The following is a 22,172-nucleotide window of genomic DNA, read 5'->3' as shown; positions in this document are numbered from 1 at the left end:
TACATAAGATAATATAAATGTATTGAAGTGCTCATAGTTGAAGAAACACCCTTAGACATTGGATGGTTTGGTGTGCGCATTGGCGAGTTTTAAAAATGTCAGATGTATTTAGAATAAAAATAAATACAATCGTGTAATATTTAAATTATATTAAAGGTATTTTTATATTTTAACGTTGTTTCACTTTTCAGAACAGGAATTCAACTTTAAAATGTCATTCCAGGATACATTTGAGTTTTATATATATATATATATATATATATATATATATATATATATATATATATATATATATATATATATATATATATATATATAAAAACTATCCAAACCCAAAGTGCTCATATTTGAAGAAACACCTTAAGGCATAGGATGGTTTGGCGTGTGTATTGGCGGGCTAAAATAAAATGCTACTTTTCCTGCAAGCCGTTCCTCCCCAAACCCCCCTGTTTCGAGTGATTAAAGTCAAATCCCGTTCATTTCATAAAGCTCATTCGCCTGTCTGTGTGATGTCCTTCTCTCTCTCTCCTGCAGATGGAGGTAGTGAGTACCTTCAAGAGAAGTGGTTCGTTTCAGGGTGCAGTGAGACGCCGCTCTTCAGTGCTCAGCCAACTCCATGACGTAACCAATAATTCTACTCCCTCTCACGTAGTTCTCTCCACTGCCAATGCAACTGGTGCCCCCGGGAGTGAGTCCTTACATTCCGTTAACGGCACCTCGTAGAGCCCGTGCACTCAGATGCCTAGCATATACACCAACACACACATGCATTGTTGCCTGCCTTCAAACGCAACTCGTCTGCTGAATGTTGAGTGTGTGTGTGTGTGTGTGTGAGAGAGAGCAGATTTTAACGGAAGCATCTGCCTCATCTCTCTACATGTGCATTTTCAGTTTGTTTTGCTTATTTATTTGTGGCCTTTCTATCTTTCTTTCTTCCTTCCTTGCTACCTCATAACTTATTTCTTGCTCTCGCTGTTTATTCTTGGTTAGTGCTGCCAAGATGGAATTTTCTTTTTCTTCTTGCCTTTTTTTGTTTGTTTGTTTAAATCCCCCCCCCTCCCTCCACTGTTGCTTGATTTGCCAGTAATTCATCCTCAAATCAATGTTGCCATAAAGGGCTACCAGAATTTCTCTCGAAAGAGCCAAATAACAATTGGGAAATTGTTTCATCTAAATCAAAAGCTGACAACATGGGAACAACCGAAGCCAATGTTGACTGTTGTAAACCTGCGAGTATAAGCCCATAATGGTTTTCATAGTAGGGATATATTAGCATTGATAGTGCTAACGTTTTTCTATCCCGTTCAGGAAAACATAAAGCATACTTGTGTGTTTGCTTGAACTGTTTTTGTGCACCTTGTTCAGACTCTCCTCTTTCTCTTCACAGGTTTTACTGAAATGTCCTGCTAATTGTTTCTGCTTGAGTTTCTATACATTAGAAATCTGCTGCTATGATTTACTGTCTGTAGCTTTGGTCTTCTTGAAAGTCAAGAGATTTGTTTATGAGGGTTTAATGCACCAAATATAACGTCAACGTTGCCCTCCAGGTTCCAGAAGCGATCTTTTCTGTGGTCGAAAGAAAGCAGCTGCGTCTTAGCATTTCCAAATCCCTTCAAAGAGACCACCGAGCATTAGCCCAGCTGGAACCCCCTCAGTTTCATCATCACTTCCCCTTCAGTGTTAATCTTCAGTTCCTTTTATTTACGAACATTCGACGAAAGTACGGCTTTATATTTTGTCCCTTTTTTTAATCCAATGGGTTTTTGTCTCGTCTTGTCCTGTCAGTTTTGTCCAGTTTTTCTTTTCACGTTTGTCTTCGTTTCATCGTCGTATAGCATTTTGTGCTATGCTAGCTTAAATCCGACAGAGATAGGAAGATCCAGTTAAATGACTGCATTAAATAACTATATTTTTATAGTAATAGTTTTACCAAAATAAAAAAGAAACAAAGTTGCTGATGCTGCACAAGAGGGCTGCTTCTCAAAAGCTTTTGTTAGGCCGTCATGCCTCAACAAAAGAAAGTGTGCTGTAGATTTAGACCTCCATCCATCCATCAAACGTCTGTCTTTCACCTGCCTTCTCCTGCCGTCTGTCTTGAGGAGTCCCGATGTGATGTGTTTGGAGCTATTCAAACACAATCCCTTTTCTGTTTTTCCATCCAGTGCCTGAATCTCGAAAGACTTTCTGATTTCTTCACTGGAGTTAATTCATAACGGGGTTTTTTTTCCTGTTCAATATCATCCCCATCGTGAATTCTGGGCCTTATACTCGAAAGTTTACAATGTCAGTGCTGTGTATAGCTAAGAAAACGGCTTTTAAATTAAGCAGGAACCACTAAACGAATGGCTCTTTGGAAAAACAAAGCCGCAGGAGCGCTGTTGTGTCCATGTTGTGTAGTCTTTCCCTCTGTCAGTCACATTGCTTTGTGGTCATTCCTGAGCGTGGTTTGGCTATGCATGCAGTATGTGGAGAACGGGGGACGAAAAAAGAAAGGCACAGATGAATGTGGACATGCATGGTCACACACACGAACGGTTTCTTTTCAAGAAGATGCATTTCACCCTGGCTGCTGTAGAATCACACGTGATGAGAACGAGGATGTCAGAAAAAAAAGGAATATGGACCGATTTGATCGATGTTTATACAGAGTTATTTCTACTGAATGTGTACTTGCATGCCATGCATGAACGGGAAGAGGAAACTTGAATTTTTGTGCATGGTTGCATGGGAGAAAAGTCCCATTTAATGTGTGCATATCCTTTTGAGGGCATAGAGAGTTTTAGTTTTTCATTATCTCCAAAAAGAGGCAGTCATGATCTTCTAAATGTCCTCATATTAGAGTGAGCTAATATAATCCAAGACACTTTGCTTTCTTTTTTTCATTGATTTAATACAAAGCTTACCGAGATACAGAACCCTATAAATGTAACATAGAAAACTGATGTCAGAACAATAAATACTGCTTGCAGTCACTAATGCAATCTGTTCTTTCAAGACTTTTTTTCAAGTTGAATCTGTATTACAGACTTTGTCGACAGCAACAGTATGTGAATCCGCATGTCTTAATTTCCTGTGTGTTTTCGTGTTTGTGCATTCTGTGCACAGCCGTGTTCTGTCAACCTCACTTTTGTTTTGTTTTCTGTGTGTGTACTGTGTACACTGTGTGTATGTGTTCGTACCACATGGTGGAGTGTGCCTTCACTCATTTTTTTCTGGTGTTTACTGTCATTTGTTTGCATGTGTTTGTCTGTTGAGTTTTTCTTAGAGTGTTTTCCATGACTTTTAAATCACTTGGTATTGAACTGGCAACAGTGAAAGTTGTAATTCCGTTGCGAGCATACACTATTTTATTTATTTGTCTTTTTTTTTTTGCTTACTAAATTGACGCCTTTATGTTCATTAAAGAAGAAAACCAAACGCCGCTATCACAAATATGCAATTAAATCAAAAGCAGACAGGGGGCTAAGGCTGCTTTGACAGACCACTGTTATTGGAAAGACTTGTGTTTGCCGTCTTGTGTTACCTTTTCATTGTAATTACAACTTGGATTTGGATTATTTTTGGGGCGTCATTCTATAGAGGCCTATAGAATGGCTGTGGAGTTTTGTTTGTATTTGTTTTTCAAAGGCCTCCTGCACCCAAGGCCTTAATGGATGTGAAGCTTTCAGCTCTCGCAGGTCAGCTAGCTGAAAGTGTGCCAAAACTAGTGCAAAAGGGGGACTAAACTTCTCTCCACCTCTCTGTCCCTTTTGATCCCTCCATCTTTCTTCCCCCTTTGACATCTCCTACCCTGCACCCCTGATGTATAGATCCGGGTGGTGAAAGCTTTCCGTAGCTCCCTGTACGACGGCATCGAGCGGCCCGAGTCGCGCAACTCCATTCACGACTTCCAGGCGCACCCGGAGTTCATCATCACGGACTCGGTCCACAACATCCCCCTGATCGACGAGACGGATGTGGACGACGAATCTGAGCGCTCCAATCATAACCACGTGCGCGTGGCTCTCCGACACCCTCACTCTCAACCCCAGGCGCCCCAGAGGCCCCCTCGATCCCGCTATCCATCCCGTCCACTAAGGCAGCAGAGTCTGCCGGTCACCCTCAACTGCAACAACAACGCCGCCGTCGAAAGCAGAGTCCACCTGGGCACGAACGGCAGCGGGGCGCCACACACTCCTGCCAGCCCCCTGCACAGCCTGGAGACCTGCCTCTGAAGCAAAGTCAGACTGCCTGCCTGCCAGACGGACAGAATAAGCGCTTAGGATGTTTCTGTACCTACTCTTTGTTCCTATCACAGATTCACTGCTTCAAAATGTTTCAGTGGTTCTTTACAGTATCTTGTGTGACCCAAAGACAATCCAGCATGAAAGTGACCAATTTTGTTCTCATACAGTATGTTGCACTTGAACAGACGACACCCAAAAACGACGAGGTGGATCTTCGTGTATCTTAAAGCGTGGACTCTTGACTAAAGATTTTAAAGACTGAGCCTAGCGAAAGTGTACAAATGAAAAAAAAAAGAAAGAGAAGAACATATGTTTATTTGGGGATAACTCCTTTCGCCTTTTAATTAAAGGGATAGTTCAGCCAAAATATGAAAATGTACTCACTGTTTACTTGGCCTTGATTGGTTTACTTGATTCCAAACCTTATTGGTTTCTTTCTTCTGTTAAACACTAAAGAAGATATTTTGAAGAATGCTGAAAACCTGTAACCATTGACTTCTGTAGTTAGAAAAACAAATACTATTGAAGTCAATGGTTACAGGTTTCCAGCTTTCTTCAAACTATTACCTTTTGTATTCAACAAATAGTCAATAAGGGTTTGAATATGAGGGTTGAGTCAATCATGGCACAATTTTCCGCATTTGTGTGAACTATCCCTTTAATAACATTATTGTTCCAATTATTATAGTGGTTCTATTTCTGCGAAAACTACAAAGATTAATACTACAGTTACTATACTCCAGTTATTCATCGTTTAGCTTTATATAACTAAGTATGTTTGTATGTATGACGCAAGTCTGTATGTATGTGTATTTGTTTGTTTGTTTGTTTGCTGTTGTTAAATTCCGTGTCTATGTTCTCATTGGTTCCACACGTGCCCCTCTCTCTGTTTTCTGTGTTAGAGTGTGATGTGTATGTCCAATTTAAAGAAGAAAATGAAATTACAGAGCATATATCAGCAGCATAAATAAAATAAATCTAACCATTGGAGGAAACTCTTATAATGCTTGCTGGAAATCATGGGTGAAGGTGCAAGAACGTTGAGTTCACCCTTTTTTGAAAACACCTCATATTGCACTATTCAGGAAGAAAGATGATTTCTTAATAATGCAAAGGTGATGATCTGTAGTCTATAGACCGTGTTGAGGGATGTAAAAACAAAAGAAAACAATAATGGTCCCAGGATATTTCCCGTTTCACAATTTTGATTTCTAGAGCTTCTGAGAATTCAAAAAGAGCCACATGTTGATAAATGATGTTATGATTGCTGTTTTGACATTTGGTTATGATCAGGGCCAGACAGAATCTGTGAACGTTTTTTGCTATTTCTGCAGAGGATTTTGGTAAAAATCTGCGGAATTATTTTGGGAGTATCTAGCAGAGTATTATAACTCAAACCTTAATATATTAAATATAAAGTAATAAATTACTGAATAAAAACGAAATAAATTCAGATTTACACATTTACTCAAGTAAATAAACAGAATTAATAATAGGCTAGAAATCTGAGGAAAATCTGCGGAATTCTGCGCGCGCAGATTCCGTGTGGGCCTAGTCATGAGTGAATTGCCTCTTGTTACAGTTCTGAAATAGTTTGATGACAAGCAGGACATGTTCATTGGCCAATGACATCACCACATCGAAATGATCCATAGATCAAGCATTGTTATATATTGTATTACATGTCTCTGCAGTGAAGCAGAACAGAAAGCTAACCAAGGATAAAAAAGATTGGTCTAATATCAGATAGTATAACAAACCTCACAAGTGAAATAGAAAATATTTAAGCTTTCTGAGAAATAAAAACTGTCAATATTATTTACCACCTTTTAATAGGAATCTGCCCAAAAATTGTAATAGCTGTAAAAAGGATGAGACAGAAGCAAAGATTTTTTTTTTTAGTCCCTTATCCGTCACACCACATTTGGAATTCACTCATTCATTTTCCTTCAGCTTAGTCCCTTCACCAGGGGTCGCCACAGTGGAATGAATGAACTGCCAAATTATCCAGTAAACGTTTTACACAGCGGATGCCCTTCCAGCTGCAACCCAGTACTGGAAAAAACCCATACACAGACACATATAGAGACCCCTTCAGGAAGAAAATACTTAGGCTATAATACAAAATAATTGTACAAATGCGCCATTTTCCACAAACCTGTTGTCAGAATTAGATTTTAATGTAAAGCTCCTGCAACTTCAGCAATCCAGAGCACTTAACTAGTAACATACACTAAAGATAGCGTGCAATCATTTAACTTGCACAAATGGAATCCATTCATTTTCCTTCAGCTTAGTAACTTTTTTAATCAGTGGTTGCCACAGTGGAATGAACCATCAATTTACCTAGCATATGTTTTACACAGCAGATGCCCTTCCAGCTGTAAGGCAAAATTTCTAACCACTGAGCCACCGTGTCACACAAGGTTAATTATAATGATTAGACACATTAAAAACAATGATGTTTGTGATATTAAGCACGCATAAATTACCAAGCAGCAATAATTGTTTGTAATATTTAGCCACAAACAACTGACTAAACTTGTTTTATTGCTTGTTTGTCGTAATGTTGATTATTTTAAGTTATCGGTTCCAATGATATTTCAGCTAATGGATCAGGCGACATAACCTATCGCTCACATTATTAAAAACAACGTTGTTGTCCCTTGTACTAGTGGGCTATATGCACACAGACTTTTATATTCAGTCAGCCAGCCGCAGGGTTGCTGCTAGATCAGATACGTTTGCGGCCGGAAGTTAACAAGAATTATTTATATTATTTATTAAATTTCCCATTTATTGTATTTTATTAACGTCTACCCCCACCCCAACCCTAAACCCAACCATCCCAGTAACGTAAAAACAGTAGATGTACAGAGTATTATTTATGTTATCTATTAAATTACCCAATAAACTTTATTTTTTAACACCTACCCCCATCCTAAACCTAAACCCAACCGTCACAGCAATGTAAAAATTATTAATTATTGTTATACAACGTCATAAAAAAATGCTGCTATCCTAATGTGCATATCACACTTCCGCCGGCCGCATATCCGATCTAGACTTTACCCAGCCCCCAGGGCTTTCAGTGATTTGTCATTCCATACAAAATCACAGTGTTTAAGATCTGAATTCTTTAAAAAAAACAGCAATCTTCACTGCCTGGATGTGATATAATATAAAGTGTGCATCAGACCAAACAAAAAGCACTGCATTAAATGGTATTTTCCACGCCATGTCTTTAAAATATGGAAATCAATTTTACCACAGTATTTTCAATAGAGTTTCTGCGCTAGCCTGCTGCTAATGATGACGCCTAGGCTTAAGCTGTCTTTCGTATCTTTTTATGCTTTAACAACTAAATGGATGCTTAAATCTATTTAACTGAATATATTAAATTTACACTACATCATCAATGCTGTATAAGGAATCTTCTGAAATTGAAAATGGTCACATAAAGCTTTCACCGGAAGTTTGTCATTGGCTGAAAAACACTAGCTGTGCATTTAGCCCAGGGATGGGCAAACTTGATCCTCGAGGGCCGGTGTCCCTGCCGAGTTTTGTTCCAACACTAGTCAAACAGCTAAACTATGCAGGACACCGGCCCACCAGGATCAAGTTTGCCCACACCTGATTTAGCCCAATACACAATTGCTGCATTTAAGATCTGATTTCTTTAAAAAAAAAAATTTGTGATCCTCACTACCTGGCTGAGAAACGATATAAAGTGGGTATCAGACCAAACAAGAAGCACTGCATTAAATTAGCTTTAACATGGCTTTAACAACCAAATGAATGCTTCAGTATATTTAACTGGATGTTTTACAACACCGATGCTGTAAAAGAAACCCTATGAAATTGATGAACTTTGAAATGTTTAGGGGACGATCATCATCTGAAAAACTGTAGCTGTGCACACATAACCCATTTCGACCGACTATTTCAAACTGATTTGCGTTTTGTCAGCTTGACACAGCGATGACTTTTATTTTGACACAAAACACCGGACGCATTCTCCGGAAGTCCGGGAGTTCTGCGCTGAACCTGCAGATATTCAAAACAATCATGTTTATTTTGTTTTAAAACAAACAAACACAGTGAAATAAATGCACGATCTTTGGTGTGGAGACAGAATGTGCCAGTTATACTGCGATACAAGTGACCAGTTTTAGGTACATGACGACCTTTATTTTATATCATATTCAACATTGCTTTATTATGCTACGATAAGTCTATAAAATGCACTTTGTTAATCGCAGCTTCCGACAAATAGCTTATTCACTGCCGTTAACGCTGAGTAAAGCGTACATTAGTTACTATGTCAATGTAAGAATAATGTTTAAACTGTTTACACTCATTTTGTTTACAGTTTAGTGAAAAACGAAACTATTATAAACGAAAATGAATCTATTATTATGATGTCAGTAAGTTGGCACAGTTAGCTCAGTTTCTTTCTGTTATATTAAACTGAAATGTTTATTTTTTGTATTTTAGTTTGCTATTTAGATGGCTAAAAATACAAATATAAAACTCCATGAATGATTACAATATGTTTATTCAAACCCTGCAGGTGTAAACTCTTCAGCATGGAGAACACTGTTGTTTATATTCCTAAGGAAGCGTGTGTCAAAAACATCCCTTTGCAGTCTCTGTCCAGCTCTTTATCCAGGAAGATCAGCGTGGCTCTGTTTCTGCGTGAATCTCAGAAGCAGACAGTGACCTGGATCTGCCCGGTCGAGCTGCGGCAGAAGCAAGTGTCTCTGGGCAAGGAGAGCAGCAGACTGAGGCTCACCCAAATAACCCCAGGGCAGTTTCTACTGCCGGTTTTGAGCTCCAGCATCACTGCCTATAAGGTCTTGAGGACAGATTTGAAGACAAATAAACCTGAAGTCCAGTTCTCGGGGCAGGAGGAGACTGAAGTGACTTCTCTGGCCAGCATCAGAAACTCTGTTCACCGCAATGCCATCATTGTGTGCAATGGTCAGATCTTCCTTTCGGTCAGGAAGACACGCTGTAGGAGAGTTAGACTGCAAAACTGTCCAGCAGCAACGGAAGGTGTGGGTTCTGCTTCACCAGGTCAACATCAGCAGATAAACAACACAGATAGCTGTCAGGCTCAAGCATTGAGAGAGACTTCAGACACACCACAGCAGAATCAGGTATGATATGTTCCTGCTTTTTATGCTTTCAGTTTTCAGGATTGAGGTAAATTTAGTTTTATATTCGGACATTCGTTTAGTGACAACTTGTGACACAGTGCCTATATTGTTTACTATGCTACTTTGAATATTCGCTCTGAAATCTTATGTAAGAATGACTTCAATGCAACATTAGCACTATTTATTTGACTGTGAACAATGTTGTTCTTTGATAGACATCGACTGCTAATAGGAATTCCCTACTTAGAATACTTTTTTGGAATACTTTTTTTCAAATTATATTAAAGAGAACGTCTGAATGTTTGAAAGTAAAACCAGCTTTACCTCAGTGTTTTTATCCTTATATCCTAAAGCAAGCTGGACGGTGTTAATTTGGCTTTTTAAAGAAATTGTTTGCACAAAAATAATAATTCTTCCACCATTTACTCACTCTTTACCTAATTAAAAAGCTATTTAAGTTTCTTCTGTCGAACATAAAAGAAAGTCAAAATACCTTCTTTTGTGTTCAACAGAAGAAAGAAACATTTAAAACAACATGAGGGAAAATAATTGTATTAAATGACTGAAAAAAATTGGTTATGCATTATTTTTGAGACTTTTTAAATGCTTTACTATTCTCCTAAATTGATTCTGAGTTTAGTTTTAAACAGCAGATGGAGCTCTAGGCTAGTTTTTAACCATACACTTGAATGCTCATCATGAGGAAGAGCACTTGAGCATTCAGCTGTCATGGAAATTGGCTTTTGTGTTAGGAGATTAATGTAAACACAGCTCACTTTGAACACTCTTAATTCACGTAAATCTTTTCTAACATTATTAACGAATAGTATAGGTTCAAGTGGTATTTGTAAGGAATCGGATGCAAGTAGTGTATGGCTGTTCTTAATGCATGCAGCGCCATCTGCTGTTCAAAACCAAGCTCAGAATCAATTCAAGAAAGAATAGCAGTGCATTTTGAAATTATTTTATGGCCTGTATTATGCGACTAAATTTACCAGACATCCAAAAATTGTGTTTTTTTTTACCTGGAAAAAAAAAACTTATGAAGAGCTTATAAAATGTGCACAGGAGTCAAAACAGCACCAGACAACCTTTACTCCCATACAGCCAGATAGTAGAAACACTATATATATATATATATATATATATATATATATATATATATATATATATATATATATATATATATATATATATATATATATATATATAATTTTTGTTTTGTTTTGTTACATTTACATACATAAACAGTTGAAGTCAGAAATATTAACCCCTCTTTGATTTATTTATTTATTTACTTTTTCCCAAATGATGTGTAACAGAACAAGGAAATTTTCACATTATGTCTTATAATAAGTTTTATTTGTTTTATTTCAGCTAGAATAAAAGCAGTTTTTAATTTTTTAAAAACATTTTAAGGACACAATTATTAGCCCCTTTAAGCTATATATTTTTTCGATAGTCTACAGAACAAACCATCATTATACAATAACTTGCCTAATTACCCTAACCTGCCTAGTTAACCTAATTAACCTAGTTAAGCCTTTAAATGTCACTCTAAGCTGTGTAGAAGTGCCTTGAAAAATATCTAGTCAAATATTATTTGCTGTTATCATGGCAAAGATAAAATAAATCGGTTATTAGAAATGTGTTACTAAAACTATTAAGTTTAGAAATGTGTTGAAAAAATCTTCTCTCCATTCAACAGAAATTGGGGAAAAGAATAATCAGGGGTCTAATAATTCAGGGGGGCTATTAATTCTGAATCCAACTGTATGTGTTTATGTGTGTGCATGTATTTATAAGCATTGCACACACATGACAATTATCAATATATCAACTTAATCGCACAACACAAACATGTATATCCCCTTTCAAAAAAAAAAACAAAAAAAAAAAAACGATTCTAACAACATTTTAGCTGAGTGTGCAATATCTCTATCTTGGAGGTGTTAGTGTCAGTATGGTAAAAAAATATAGTATATACCAGTGGTCACCAAACTTGTTCCTGGAGGGCCGGTGTCCTGCAGATTTTAGCTCCAGCCCTAATCAAACACACCTGAACAAGCTAATCAGGCTCTTACTTGGTATACTTGAATCATCCAGGCAGGTGTGTTGAAGCAAGTTGGAGCTAAACCCTGCAGGGACACCGGCCCTCCAGGACCGAGATTGGTGACCCCTGGTATATACAATCAATTACTTTAGTATATTTTAGTATATTCTGTAACTTAATACCTTGCGCTTTTTATTAACATTTATTACTTATTTAGGATATGTGTTTTCTCATTCTGATTCCAATGCCTGATTATTAAATAGTAAAAATGACTATAACTAAATAAATATTCTTAAGAATAAAGTATTATGTGTTCTTTGAAAGAGTGTATTTGTATTATGATAATATTATATTGTCATTCTGGCATTATATAATGATGAGTGGCATAAAATGGTCTTAAAATGACAGTAATATCGTTCATCTCAATATATTTTGGTGCAATTTATCGTACAACAAAATATAAGTACAATGGCAGGCCTACATATACTTAGTGGTTCTTCTAAAATCAGTTAACTGACCTCTTGCTTAACGTTATCAGTCATAATCTTTTTCTCCATTGTCGTCAATCTTACTGTAAAAAAGGATTTCAGTGTCATGCTGCAGGAAATCTAGAAGCAGTGTTTGATAATGATGACTATCAAAAAGCATCATCAGCTTTGAATTAAGAAGAATTTCTAAAGGACATCTCATGCATGACATTTAAATCATCTGGCTAATAATAAAAAATAAAAGTGTTTGTGCTATATTAATTGTTATTTGCTCTAGGCTTCATGGATTTCTTAATATTTTATATCACAGGTTCAGGATGTTCAGCCTCCAGACCAAGAACTTAACCTTAACACAGAGAATTCTGCACTTGTGCAGAAAATCCCTGAAGAAATGCCTGAGCAATGCTGGACAGAGAAAGAGTGTCAAAAGGTCAAGCTTTATCTTTAATTTCACTTTGTATACAGTCAGTTTTGCTTTAAATGTTTTGAAAATACATTTATTTTTGCCTTAAATGTCCATAGAACTAAAATAAAAGTCCATAAAAGCCACCACTATCTGTTCTGCTTTTTAAACTAATCAACAGTTACAGAATTGTTTTTTTAATATTTCCCAAGTGCTGTTAAACCAAGAATTTTTAACATAATTGAATTAAACACAGTTTAATTGAAAATAATTAAACTGATTTAATAACCAATTATTTTGTCTGCCATATTTTACTAGTTATTATGCAAGACACAGGTATTCAGCATAAGTATAGGTCTCAAACTCAATTCCCAGTGGGCCGCAACTCTGCACAGTTTTGCTCCAACCCGATCAAACACAGCTGATCTGAATAATCGAGGTGTTCAAAAGAGTCATAAACACCTTAGCTGCGTCCCAAATCGTATACTTATGCACTATTCTACGCCATTTTGTAGTATAAATAGTTTAAGTAGTGTGTTCACATTGTAAACTCTAAAAATAATAAGTGCACTTTAATTACCCAGATGATGCACTCATTCAGCCAGTAAGATGAAGTGTGGAATGATGGACACTTCATGCACTCTACAGCCACAGGTTTGCCTACGTAGCGGAAGGAGCGGAGCTATCGGGCGCACATGTTGGATAACTTTATTTATTTTGGATGGTGAAAGCAAAATTCTCCAACGAGAGTGATTATAGCGCCTCCCAATAGTGAATGCGGTTATAATCACGGCAGGTATTATTTGATAATTCTGTCGTTTATTTCACTGATTTGGCAACCGTCAAACATCATTAGGGAAACGGTTTGAATTTCCGCTTAATAGAAAACCATTAGAGTGCCATTTGGGATGACACTACATACATATACTATCCTGTAAGTGCATAAGTACATAGTGCATGAGTGTATAGTGTGCCATTTGGGACGCAGCTATAGATTAGTTGGATTAGCTGTGTTTGATCAGGGTTGGAGCAAAACTGTGCAGAGCTGCGGCCCTCCAGGAATTGAGTTTGAGACTTAAGGCTTAAAGTGTAATATAAAGGTTTAAGTAGGCTCATTCACAGGCAAATGCTGTTAAAAATTGTTTAACTGTTGGGTAAAAGAATTTTAAATTCACAGGACGTCTCAAAATGTACATGGATTATTATTAGCATCCCTTGGTATCATGTTTTGTTTTTGAGCAAATAACCTGCAGGGTCATTTAATGTCAGGGTCATTCAATTTAAGACGATCTAAAATCAGTTAACTGACCTCTTGCTAAACGATATCAGTCATTATGTGTTTTCCATTGTCGTCTTACTTTAAAGTAAGACGACAACTCATTACTTTAAAGTAAGACATTCACACTCATGCATGACATCTTTTTTATATTACCTGGCTAACACTGTTCAGAAAAACACAAGTGTTTTGTGCTATATTTCATATCTTTTAATCTAGGCTTCATGGATTTCTTATTATCTTATATTACAGGTTCAGGATGTTCAGCCTCCAGACCAAGAACTTAACCTTAACACAGAGAATTCTCCACTTGTGCAGAAAATCTCTGAAGAAATGCCTGAGCAAAGCTGGACAGAGAAAGAATGTCAAAAGGTCAAGCTTTTTCTTTTATTTTACCTTGTATGTAGTTAGTTTTGTCAATTAACAAGTTTTGAAACAGCATTTTTTTTTGCTGTGAATAATTACAATACGAATCCTTAAAAGTGAGCACTGTCTGTTTTACTTAATTAAATCTACAGTTATAGATTTGTATTTATTTTAAATTTTTTAATTTCCCAAGTGCTCTTAAACACATTTTTTAACTCGTTTTAAAGCATAATACGCAATTAAATTAAAATGCATTACTGCAATCATAATTTATAATTTAACTAATTTCTAAGAACTAATTCTTAAGTCTTTGCCAAGATGGCAGTACATAATATTTTACTAGTTATTTTAAAGATACTAGTATTCAGCTATCAGTGGCCAATTTTATTTATTTATTTTTTGGTCAACAATTTTCAACAGAATCTCGCTGGAGGCAGTACGTCATCTGAGTACTTCCTACCTACTTCTCGCCTCGAATTCTATGAGTTTGGATATACTACACACTACCTGACAAAAGTCTTGTTGCCTATCCAACTTTTAGGAACAACAAATTATAACTTGACTTCTAGTTGATTATTTGGTATCAGAAGTGGCTTATATGAAAGGCAAAGGTCTCTAGATTACGCTTGTTACCAAAAGAAAAATATGATCATGCCTTGATTTTTAATTATTTAATTAGGACAGTAAGGTCTGACTTTGCTTAGACAAAAGTCTTGTCACTTAACAGAAATAATGTTCAGTATAGAATATAAAGTAATTGCGCAGTGGAAAATTAATTAATTTTGTGAATGACTTCCATGAGCTTAGAGGACTGCATCAACACATCTCTGCAATGACTCAAATAACTTATTAATAAAGTCATCTGGAATGGCAAAGAAAGCGTTCTTCCAGGACTCCCAGAGTTCATCAAGATTCTTTGGATTCATCTTCAAAGCCTCCTCCTTCATCTTACCCCAGACATGCTCAATAATGTTCATAACTGGTGACTGGGCTGGCCAATTCTGGAGCACCTTGACCTTCTTTGATCAGGAATTTTAATGTGGAGGCTGAAGTATGAGAAGGAGCGCTATCCTGCTGAAGAATTTGCCCTCTCCTGTCGTTTGTAATGTAATGGGCAGCTAAAATGTCTTGATACCTCAAGCTGTTGATGTTGCCATCCACTCTGCAGATCTCTTGCATGCCCCCATACTGAATGTAACCCCAAACCATGATTTTTCTTACACCAAACTTGACTGATTTCTATGATAATCTTGGGTCCATGTGGGTTCCAGTAGGTCTTCTGCAGTATTTGTGATGATTGGATGATTCATCAGAAAAATCTACTTTCTGCCATTTTTCCAAATGATTAACTAGAAGTCAAGTTATTATGTGTTATACAACTGGGATCAATTGTCAGGTAGTGTATAGCATGGGAAGTTTGCGATTTCAGATGCAGCCAGAATTTTTATTTTTGGGTAAACTAACACAGAAAACAGCAAATAGTTTTAATAACATGGGTACTTATAATTAGCAATCCATGGGAGAATATCCTTTCAGAATAGTATAATTATGACAAGTAATTAACTAATCTGGTGCCATTTTAAATCCATTGCACTCCTTGTAATGAATGTTTTTTTTGTCTGTGATTTAACAGAATGCCGAGCTGACCTCAGAGTCCAGGTCACAGAGCAGCACACCACTAGAAACTCCTTTGGATCTGGAGTCCAGTCACGAGGCCTTGTCTATGGAAGAGACTGATTGCCAGCCCAAAATCCTCCAGCAGATCCTCCAGACCTCCTCTGGCATCTCACAACAGCCTGAAGCAGCAGGTGGAGAGGGAGAGACGGATCAGGATGACAGTGAGCGTTTAGAGGCCCTGGTGCTCCCCAGGGTCGAAAGCTGTCTTGCGTTTGATTTTGAACAGTTGGCCCACGAGGAGAGGATCAACCGCCTACGAGCTCAGTTGAGGCAGAAGGAAGCCGCGCTCAGCATCTTTAATTTAAAGCCCACAGATCAGATTTAGAGGATCAGGGTGTCGCATAAAATCAGGTAATAAATTTCCATAATATGCATCATTGTGTTTAAATGCAAACTTTAAAGGACGAGGACGTTCTTTGATTGATAAATTTGCACAGATTTTGTCACTTGAGTATTTGAGTGAAGTGATCACTTGCACACCATTGCCAGACAAATTCACAAACATTATATGCGGTAAATATAATGACTTATTTAAGAATTGCATGTTTGGTTTTGCACGGGTATCATAAGAATCTTGATTTGCTTTAGCTGCTTTAATTCTCCATTCAAATAAAAAAGCTTCCTATCAAACTGAGCGTTAGTCATTTTATTTCATGAACCAATTGGTGTACCCACACGTCTGACGGTTGACATAACGTCTTGTCTTTATTTTATCTGTAAGCATGTACTTTGTTAGTACACTGATTGACTGTGAACGTGTTCCTACATCTATCTTCGTGCTCATTTATCATTAGCTCAAGCCTACACACTACAAAATCACCCAACCAGCTTCTGGCTGAGATATACTCCTGATAACTTCTTTCTCTGCTGTCGTCACTCTTAAGATGAAGTTCAATGTCATGCTGCAAAGAATCTTGTTATAGGAGATGATTATAAAAATGTAAAGAGCCACTTTACTAGGTATTTAACTGCTAGTTAAGAAAAGATCACACAAGCCAATCACATGGCAGTGCATTTAGGCATGTAGAGGAGGTCAACATGATCTGCAGAAGCTCAAACTAGAGATGTAACGGTATGTAATGGTATTATTTACTTAATAATTATCAATTTAATATTATCATGGTTTGTTGAAATGTTAGTTCAAAAGTAAATGTCACAGCCACACTTTAGGCATTCTGTATCTGAAGTTTTGTATCTGAAAATGAACAAATCAAATGTTCATTAATCAAATGTTCATTAAGCAATTATTGACAACATAAACATTAATTAAAGATTATTTTAAATTAGTTTTCTTTCATTTGAATTAGGGGTGTAACGGATCACGGTTGATCCTTGAATCGTACGGATCACAACCCACGGTTTGGAACACACGTGACCTGTGGATTAATACATTTTTTTACTGGTAGATAAATCCTAAGTTTGTAACGATCACAGAGAGATTGCCTCTTGCATCATTCAAATCACATATAAAAGCAATTAGGCCATTCTGTAAAACATAATAATGATAGAAGAAGTTGTTGTAGGTTATTCGGGATGTGCATGGTTTCATTAAAGGTGTTTTCTGTCACTACTTGTTTAGCCTACATTAATGCATTCAGTGTAAGCTGCACGATTGATCATTAAAAGATCGGGATCTCAACACCCACACAACATAAATTATTAGTGATGGTGATTTGCTTATGTTTATTAATCCTTCGAATCGCTGCATTCAAATCTGAAAGCAAAAATCAAGAGATTCAGTCTTTAGTCTTTTGATTTAGTTATGAAGTTATAAACACACAAAGTTAAATAAAAAAAAGTACGGGGATAATAATTTATAGTTTAGATAAAATATTAATGTTTATGGTAAAGATTAAAATCCCCGTCATGTGCATTTAACTTGATGCTCAAAAATGAAAGTTGTAGGCCGCAATTACATTATTTAACCAATAGGTGGTGACAACCAGCCATTCAAAATATGCCACTGAATAATTCTTCAAAAATGATCCAGAGCATAAAAACACTTGTACAAATTGTTGTACACATTATGTTAGATTTCTACATTCAGCGTTATCAGCAACAGTAGTTGTAACAGTGAATTTTTCACAGAATATTTGACAATTTATTTTAATTCAGCTGATAATTTCTTCATTTTATTTAGTTCTGTTCATTACAACTAAAAGTGTCCTGCAGTATTGTTTTGTAATAAATGGAAAGCAATGATATTGATATTCCAATTTCATTTTGTGAAGTCAAGCTTTAGCTCAGTTTTCTCAAATGCATGTTTCACACATTTTAAATGGATAGTTTACCCAAAACTGTAAATTCTGTCAGAATAGGGATAAAAGATGATTTAAAGTCCATGTGAAATTATAATCGAAAACATTTTTTTTGCAAGCGCACATTGCTATTATTTAGGTGAACAATTTCATTATCACAGCTCTCAGTGGTAAGGCAGAGTGAGTTTCTGAGAGTTTGCCAATTTGATGGACTCTCTCAATTACAAGGGGACCAGGAAAGTTTTCCAGGCCAAGACTTTCGGGAAGTAATTTCTTTAAAAAGGTGCACATGTCCTTCGATTTATTTATTTATTTTTTTCTGAAAGTCCCACCAGCCGTTGATTGGACAGACTGCTACGATTTTCCAGATCATCGACCTTTAATGAGAGCAGCTCTATGACGGACTGCAATTTTGCATTTGCAGCTCTGAGACGTTATCTTCTTGAGTGCCGATTCGATCCTCAGTTTCTGTTACTCTCAGTTTTCTGTTGCACTCTGTTAATCGCCTTCAGTAAATCATCAAGTCGCACAGCAGGCTAATTTCATTGAGTGGATAGCCTCAAGAATCGCAGGTTCTTGGCCAATGTTAGCACCTGATGCTCCCTCTTAAACATTAGCTTCGCTGGATTTAGCATCTGCCTCGACTTCTCCAGGTACAGTAGATTTGCCTTGTTTCTGTGTTGCTTTAATTGGTTTTGGTGGGATCATGCAAGGTTAAGATGTTTTCGTGTTTAAAATGGAATCCATCTGTCAATGTTTGTTGAGATAGAGGAGTAGATTTAAATCAGCATTTGTTGCGGAGCTCTGTTTCAGGTCCACTCAACACCATGACATAACCGGAAGTCTTTAGGCAAACAATTAATCCATGATTGTAAATCCACAGAATTTTTATATATATCTTCAATAAAAGTCAATTTCTGACTTTTCGGTCCTTCTCTGTTGATATTCTTAACCACGCCCCTCTTACCTTTAATTTGCCACAAAGAAATGATGTGCAATAAAGAAAGCCCTGCTCCCTACTAAATATTCTGTTTCAGTTGAAAGTACATCGATTTACTGAAATAAAAGTCTCCACAACTTCTGGTTCATGAGGACTTTAAATGACACTGAATGTGGTATGGTTGTTGGTGCTAAACAGACTGGTCTGAGTATTTTCTGGTCTGAGGAATTTTGCACACAACCATCTCTGCTATTTTTACAGAAAAAGGTCTAAAAAAAAAAGAGAATCTCTAGTGAGTGGTGTTTCTGTGTGTAAAAATACCTTGCTGATGCCAAAGGTCAGAGAATGAATAGACTGATTGAAAGACAACAGCTACTCGCATAATTCAATCAAAGTCCGCAGAAGAGCATCTCTGAACTCACAACACATCAAACTTTGAAGCAGTTGAGCTGCAGAAGCTACAGCAGAAGAAGAAGAGACACTAGGGATATTCCTGTTAGTCAAGAACAGAGAACTGAGGCTACAAATCACACAGGCTCAACAAAACTGGACAGTAGAAGAAAAGGTGGTCTGATTTCTACTGCAACGTTCAGATGGTAGGCTCAGAATTTGCTGTAAACAACATGAACACATTGATCCAGCCTGCCTTATCACTAGTAAAGTCTAGATGGCATGCAGCTGCGGATACTTGCATCAATATAGCACATTATTAGTGACAATGTAGAAAAATAATTCAGATTTTTGCAACGAGTTGGGTTTTGGGTAATGGTAGACGTTAATAAAAAAAAACAAATGAATGGGAATTTAATAAATAATAGTGAAATACTTTGTATATGTACTGTTTTTACATTACTGTGATGGTTGTGTTTAGAGTAGGGGTAGAGGTTAATAAAATACAATTTAAAGGTGCAGTATGTAAGTTTGACACCCGGTGGTTGAACTAGGCATTACATTGCTGGATTAAAACACAGGTAAGGCAGGTTACCAATTTGAGAACCAACAGAACCATGTCAGACTATCAATTCAATTCAATTTCAGTTCAATTCAGCTTTATTTGTATAGCGCTTTTACAATGTAGATTGTGTCAAAGCAGCTTCACATAAATGGTCATAGTAACTGGAACAGTGTAGTTCAGTCTTTAGTGTTTAAGTTCAGTACAGTTCAGTTTAGCTCAGTTCAGTGTGATTTTATCAAACTGAAACACTGATTTAAGGCTGATTTAAATTGTGTTCTAAATAAAAGCAACAGCTAAAAGGATTTGTGTCCTGACCAATACCCCGAATGGATATATTGGAAACGGCTTCTATTTCTTGCAGCTGAATAACAGAAAACTTGATGACCTGATCACCTCAGGTACACCTCATCTGCTTTAGTCAGTGTTAAATGCTGATAATCCGAATTTTAATGCTATTTTACATGACATTTATTGCATACTACTGAAAGCAGCAGCAGATAGTTCCACTCAGATCTTGAAAATGAAACAAACAGTTTGAAATTGAACTTCAGAACTGTAAAATAATGCAAACCAACACATATCAGTGATTCAGCATGTACATTTAATAATGTTAAAGAGGTTTAACATGTATTAATTAGATTATAAACCTTACCATTTTGTGAGTGAGTGCATATTCTGTGCTTCTGGAATGTCTGTATTTAACTGTCTGTCGTGTTTCGTCTGGTGCAAACAGCCAATGAGAAACAGTGATCATCACTGCAAATCTCATCCTGTAGCGTGTTGTCAGGACACGGTGTTACTATGTAACCAGCTCTCCTATTGTTTAGGTTCATAATATTTATATTTTTTGCTAATTAATAACCTCACGTAGAACTCTGAATCTGAGTCTCATTTCGGAGTCTGCTCTTGTCCACTGGAGGTCGCATTTCGGTCACGGACGCATGCTTTCAGAGCCTTTCTGGCTGAATGAATCAAACACGCTGCTTTTCACCAAGGCAACCCAGGGTGCTGAAATTTAATTGGCTAAAATGGTATTGGGCAGGTTAAAAAGACAAAAACAAGTTTTTAAGTTTAATATTATTATAAAAAAAACATGAAAATTTATATGTATTTATGTCAGTAATAAATCATCTTTGCTTCAAATTACAAAAGACAAATTACCACTGTGTGAGGGGTTTCTAATGCAGCGTCTACAGGACAGGACAGTACATTTGATGTTATTCTCTCCTCTGGCTGCTGTTATTAGTCTCACACATTTTTTTTGACTTTTTAAGTCTTTATAACATTATCGTGGAGTTTGTCTTTTATTATTTGTGCAAATAAGGTTGTAAAAAAAATATTTGTTTTATTCTCCCATTCACTGCGCTCTTAAGTTTTCCCTACTATGATGACTTCCGCTACTGAGAAAACCAGAAGTGTGAAAAGGGTCTATTGATAATTAAATAAAAATAAAGAATTCTCTTTAACTTCCAATTTAATTTATAGGGTAATTTAATAAATAATATGAGTAATACTCTGTGTAATTGGGGCAAAGCAGTGATGCAGTAGGTAGTGCTGTCACCTCACAGGCAAGAAGGTCGCTGGTTCAAGCCTCGGCTCAGTTGCCGTTTCTGTGTGGAGTTTGCATGTTCTGTTTCTTGCCGGTGCTCCGGTGCTCAGGCCAAAGACATGTGGTATAGGTGAATTTGGTAGGCTAAATTGTCAGTAGTGTATGAGTGTGTGTGTGTGTGTGTGTGTGTGTGTGTGTGTGTGTGTGTGGATGTTTCCTAGAGATGGGTTGCAGCTGGAAGGGCATCGGCTGTGTAAAAACGTGCTGGATAAGTTGGCAGTTCATTCCGCTGTGGCAACCCCAGATTAATAAAGGGACTAAGCCGACAAGAAAATGAATGAATGAACTCTGTGTTATTACTGTTTTTACATTACTGTGATAGTTGTGTTTTGGCTTGGGGTAGACTTTAATAAAAATACATTTAATGGATCATTTTAAAAATGTAAATAATTCTCGTTAACTTCCAGCCACAGATGATCCCTTATCAATGGTTCAGTCTGCTGCTGCGGGTGTAATAGTGTGGGAAAATTTTCTAGGCACACTTTCGGCCAGCAAACACTTTTGTTGTTGCTGACCATGTCCCTTTCTTCATGACCACAGTGTGCCCATCTAATAATGGCTACTTCCAGCCAGATAATACACAGTATCCATATCACAAAACTCAAATGATGTCAAACTGCTTTCATGAACGAGACAATGAGTTCAATGAAACGTGAATGACCTTCGCAGTCGCAAGAACTAAATCCAACACAGCACTTTTGACATGTGCTGGAACAGGCGATTCGCATCATTAATGTGGAGCTAAAAAATCTGCAGAAA

At 36.9% G+C, this 22,172-nt stretch overlaps 3 protein-coding genes across 14 annotated transcripts in view; all 3 read left to right on the top strand.

Moving 5' to 3' along the window:
* Positions 1-5,214, top strand: part of atp2b3a (ATPase plasma membrane Ca2+ transporting 3a) — a 50,179-nt gene extending 44,965 nt beyond the window's left edge. For 4 of the 12 annotated variants that reach the window (XM_021478239.3, XM_005166820.6, XM_073909327.1 and 1 more), the window contains one exon: positions 3,810-5,214. In XM_021478239.3, coding sequence (XP_021333914.1) covers positions 3,810-4,214 — 405 coding nt within the window. In that variant the 3' untranslated portion in view covers positions 4,215-5,214. Of the gene's footprint in view, positions 1-534; positions 2,982-3,809 lie in introns of those variants that run through there. The other 8 variants (XM_005166819.6, XM_005166818.6, XM_073909325.1 and 5 more) reach the window with 3 other exon arrangements.
* Positions 1-22,172, top strand: part of si:dkey-6n6.1 — a 215,547-nt gene that overhangs the window by 151,881 nt on the left and 41,494 nt on the right. The gene's annotated exons all lie outside the window — the stretch shown is intronic.
* si:dkeyp-110g5.4 lies at positions 8,246-16,278 on the top strand. Its single transcript, NM_001123261.1, has 5 exons — positions 8,246-8,401; positions 8,800-9,388; positions 12,240-12,359; positions 13,861-13,980; positions 15,608-16,278. Exons 2-5 carry the CDS (start codon positions 8,816-8,818, stop codon positions 15,974-15,976), a joined length of 1,182 nt encoding a protein of 393 aa, NP_001116733.1. The 5' UTR covers positions 8,246-8,401; positions 8,800-8,815; the 3' UTR covers positions 15,977-16,278.

The sequence above is a fragment of the Danio rerio genome, chromosome 8, assembly GCF_049306965.1.
Source record: "Danio rerio strain Tuebingen ecotype United States chromosome 8, GRCz12tu, whole genome shotgun sequence".
In the NCBI taxonomy this organism is placed as follows: domain Eukaryota; kingdom Metazoa; phylum Chordata; class Actinopteri; order Cypriniformes; family Danionidae; genus Danio; species Danio rerio.
Note: the sequence above shows the minus strand (reverse complement) of the source record. Positions and strands in the feature narration are given on the sequence as shown.

Coding starts and splice junctions, on each gene's coding strand:
- si:dkeyp-110g5.4 (NM_001123261.1), top strand. CDS start 8,816: ATGGAGAACACTGTTGTTTATATTCCTAAGGAAGCGTGTGTCAAAAAC. Junction 9,389..12,239: donor ACACACCACAGCAGAATCAG/GTATGATATGTT, acceptor TTTATATCACAG/GTTCAGGATGTTCAGCCTCC. Junction 12,360..13,860: donor CAGAGAAAGAGTGTCAAAAG/GTCAAGCTTTAT, acceptor CTTATATTACAG/GTTCAGGATGTTCAGCCTCC.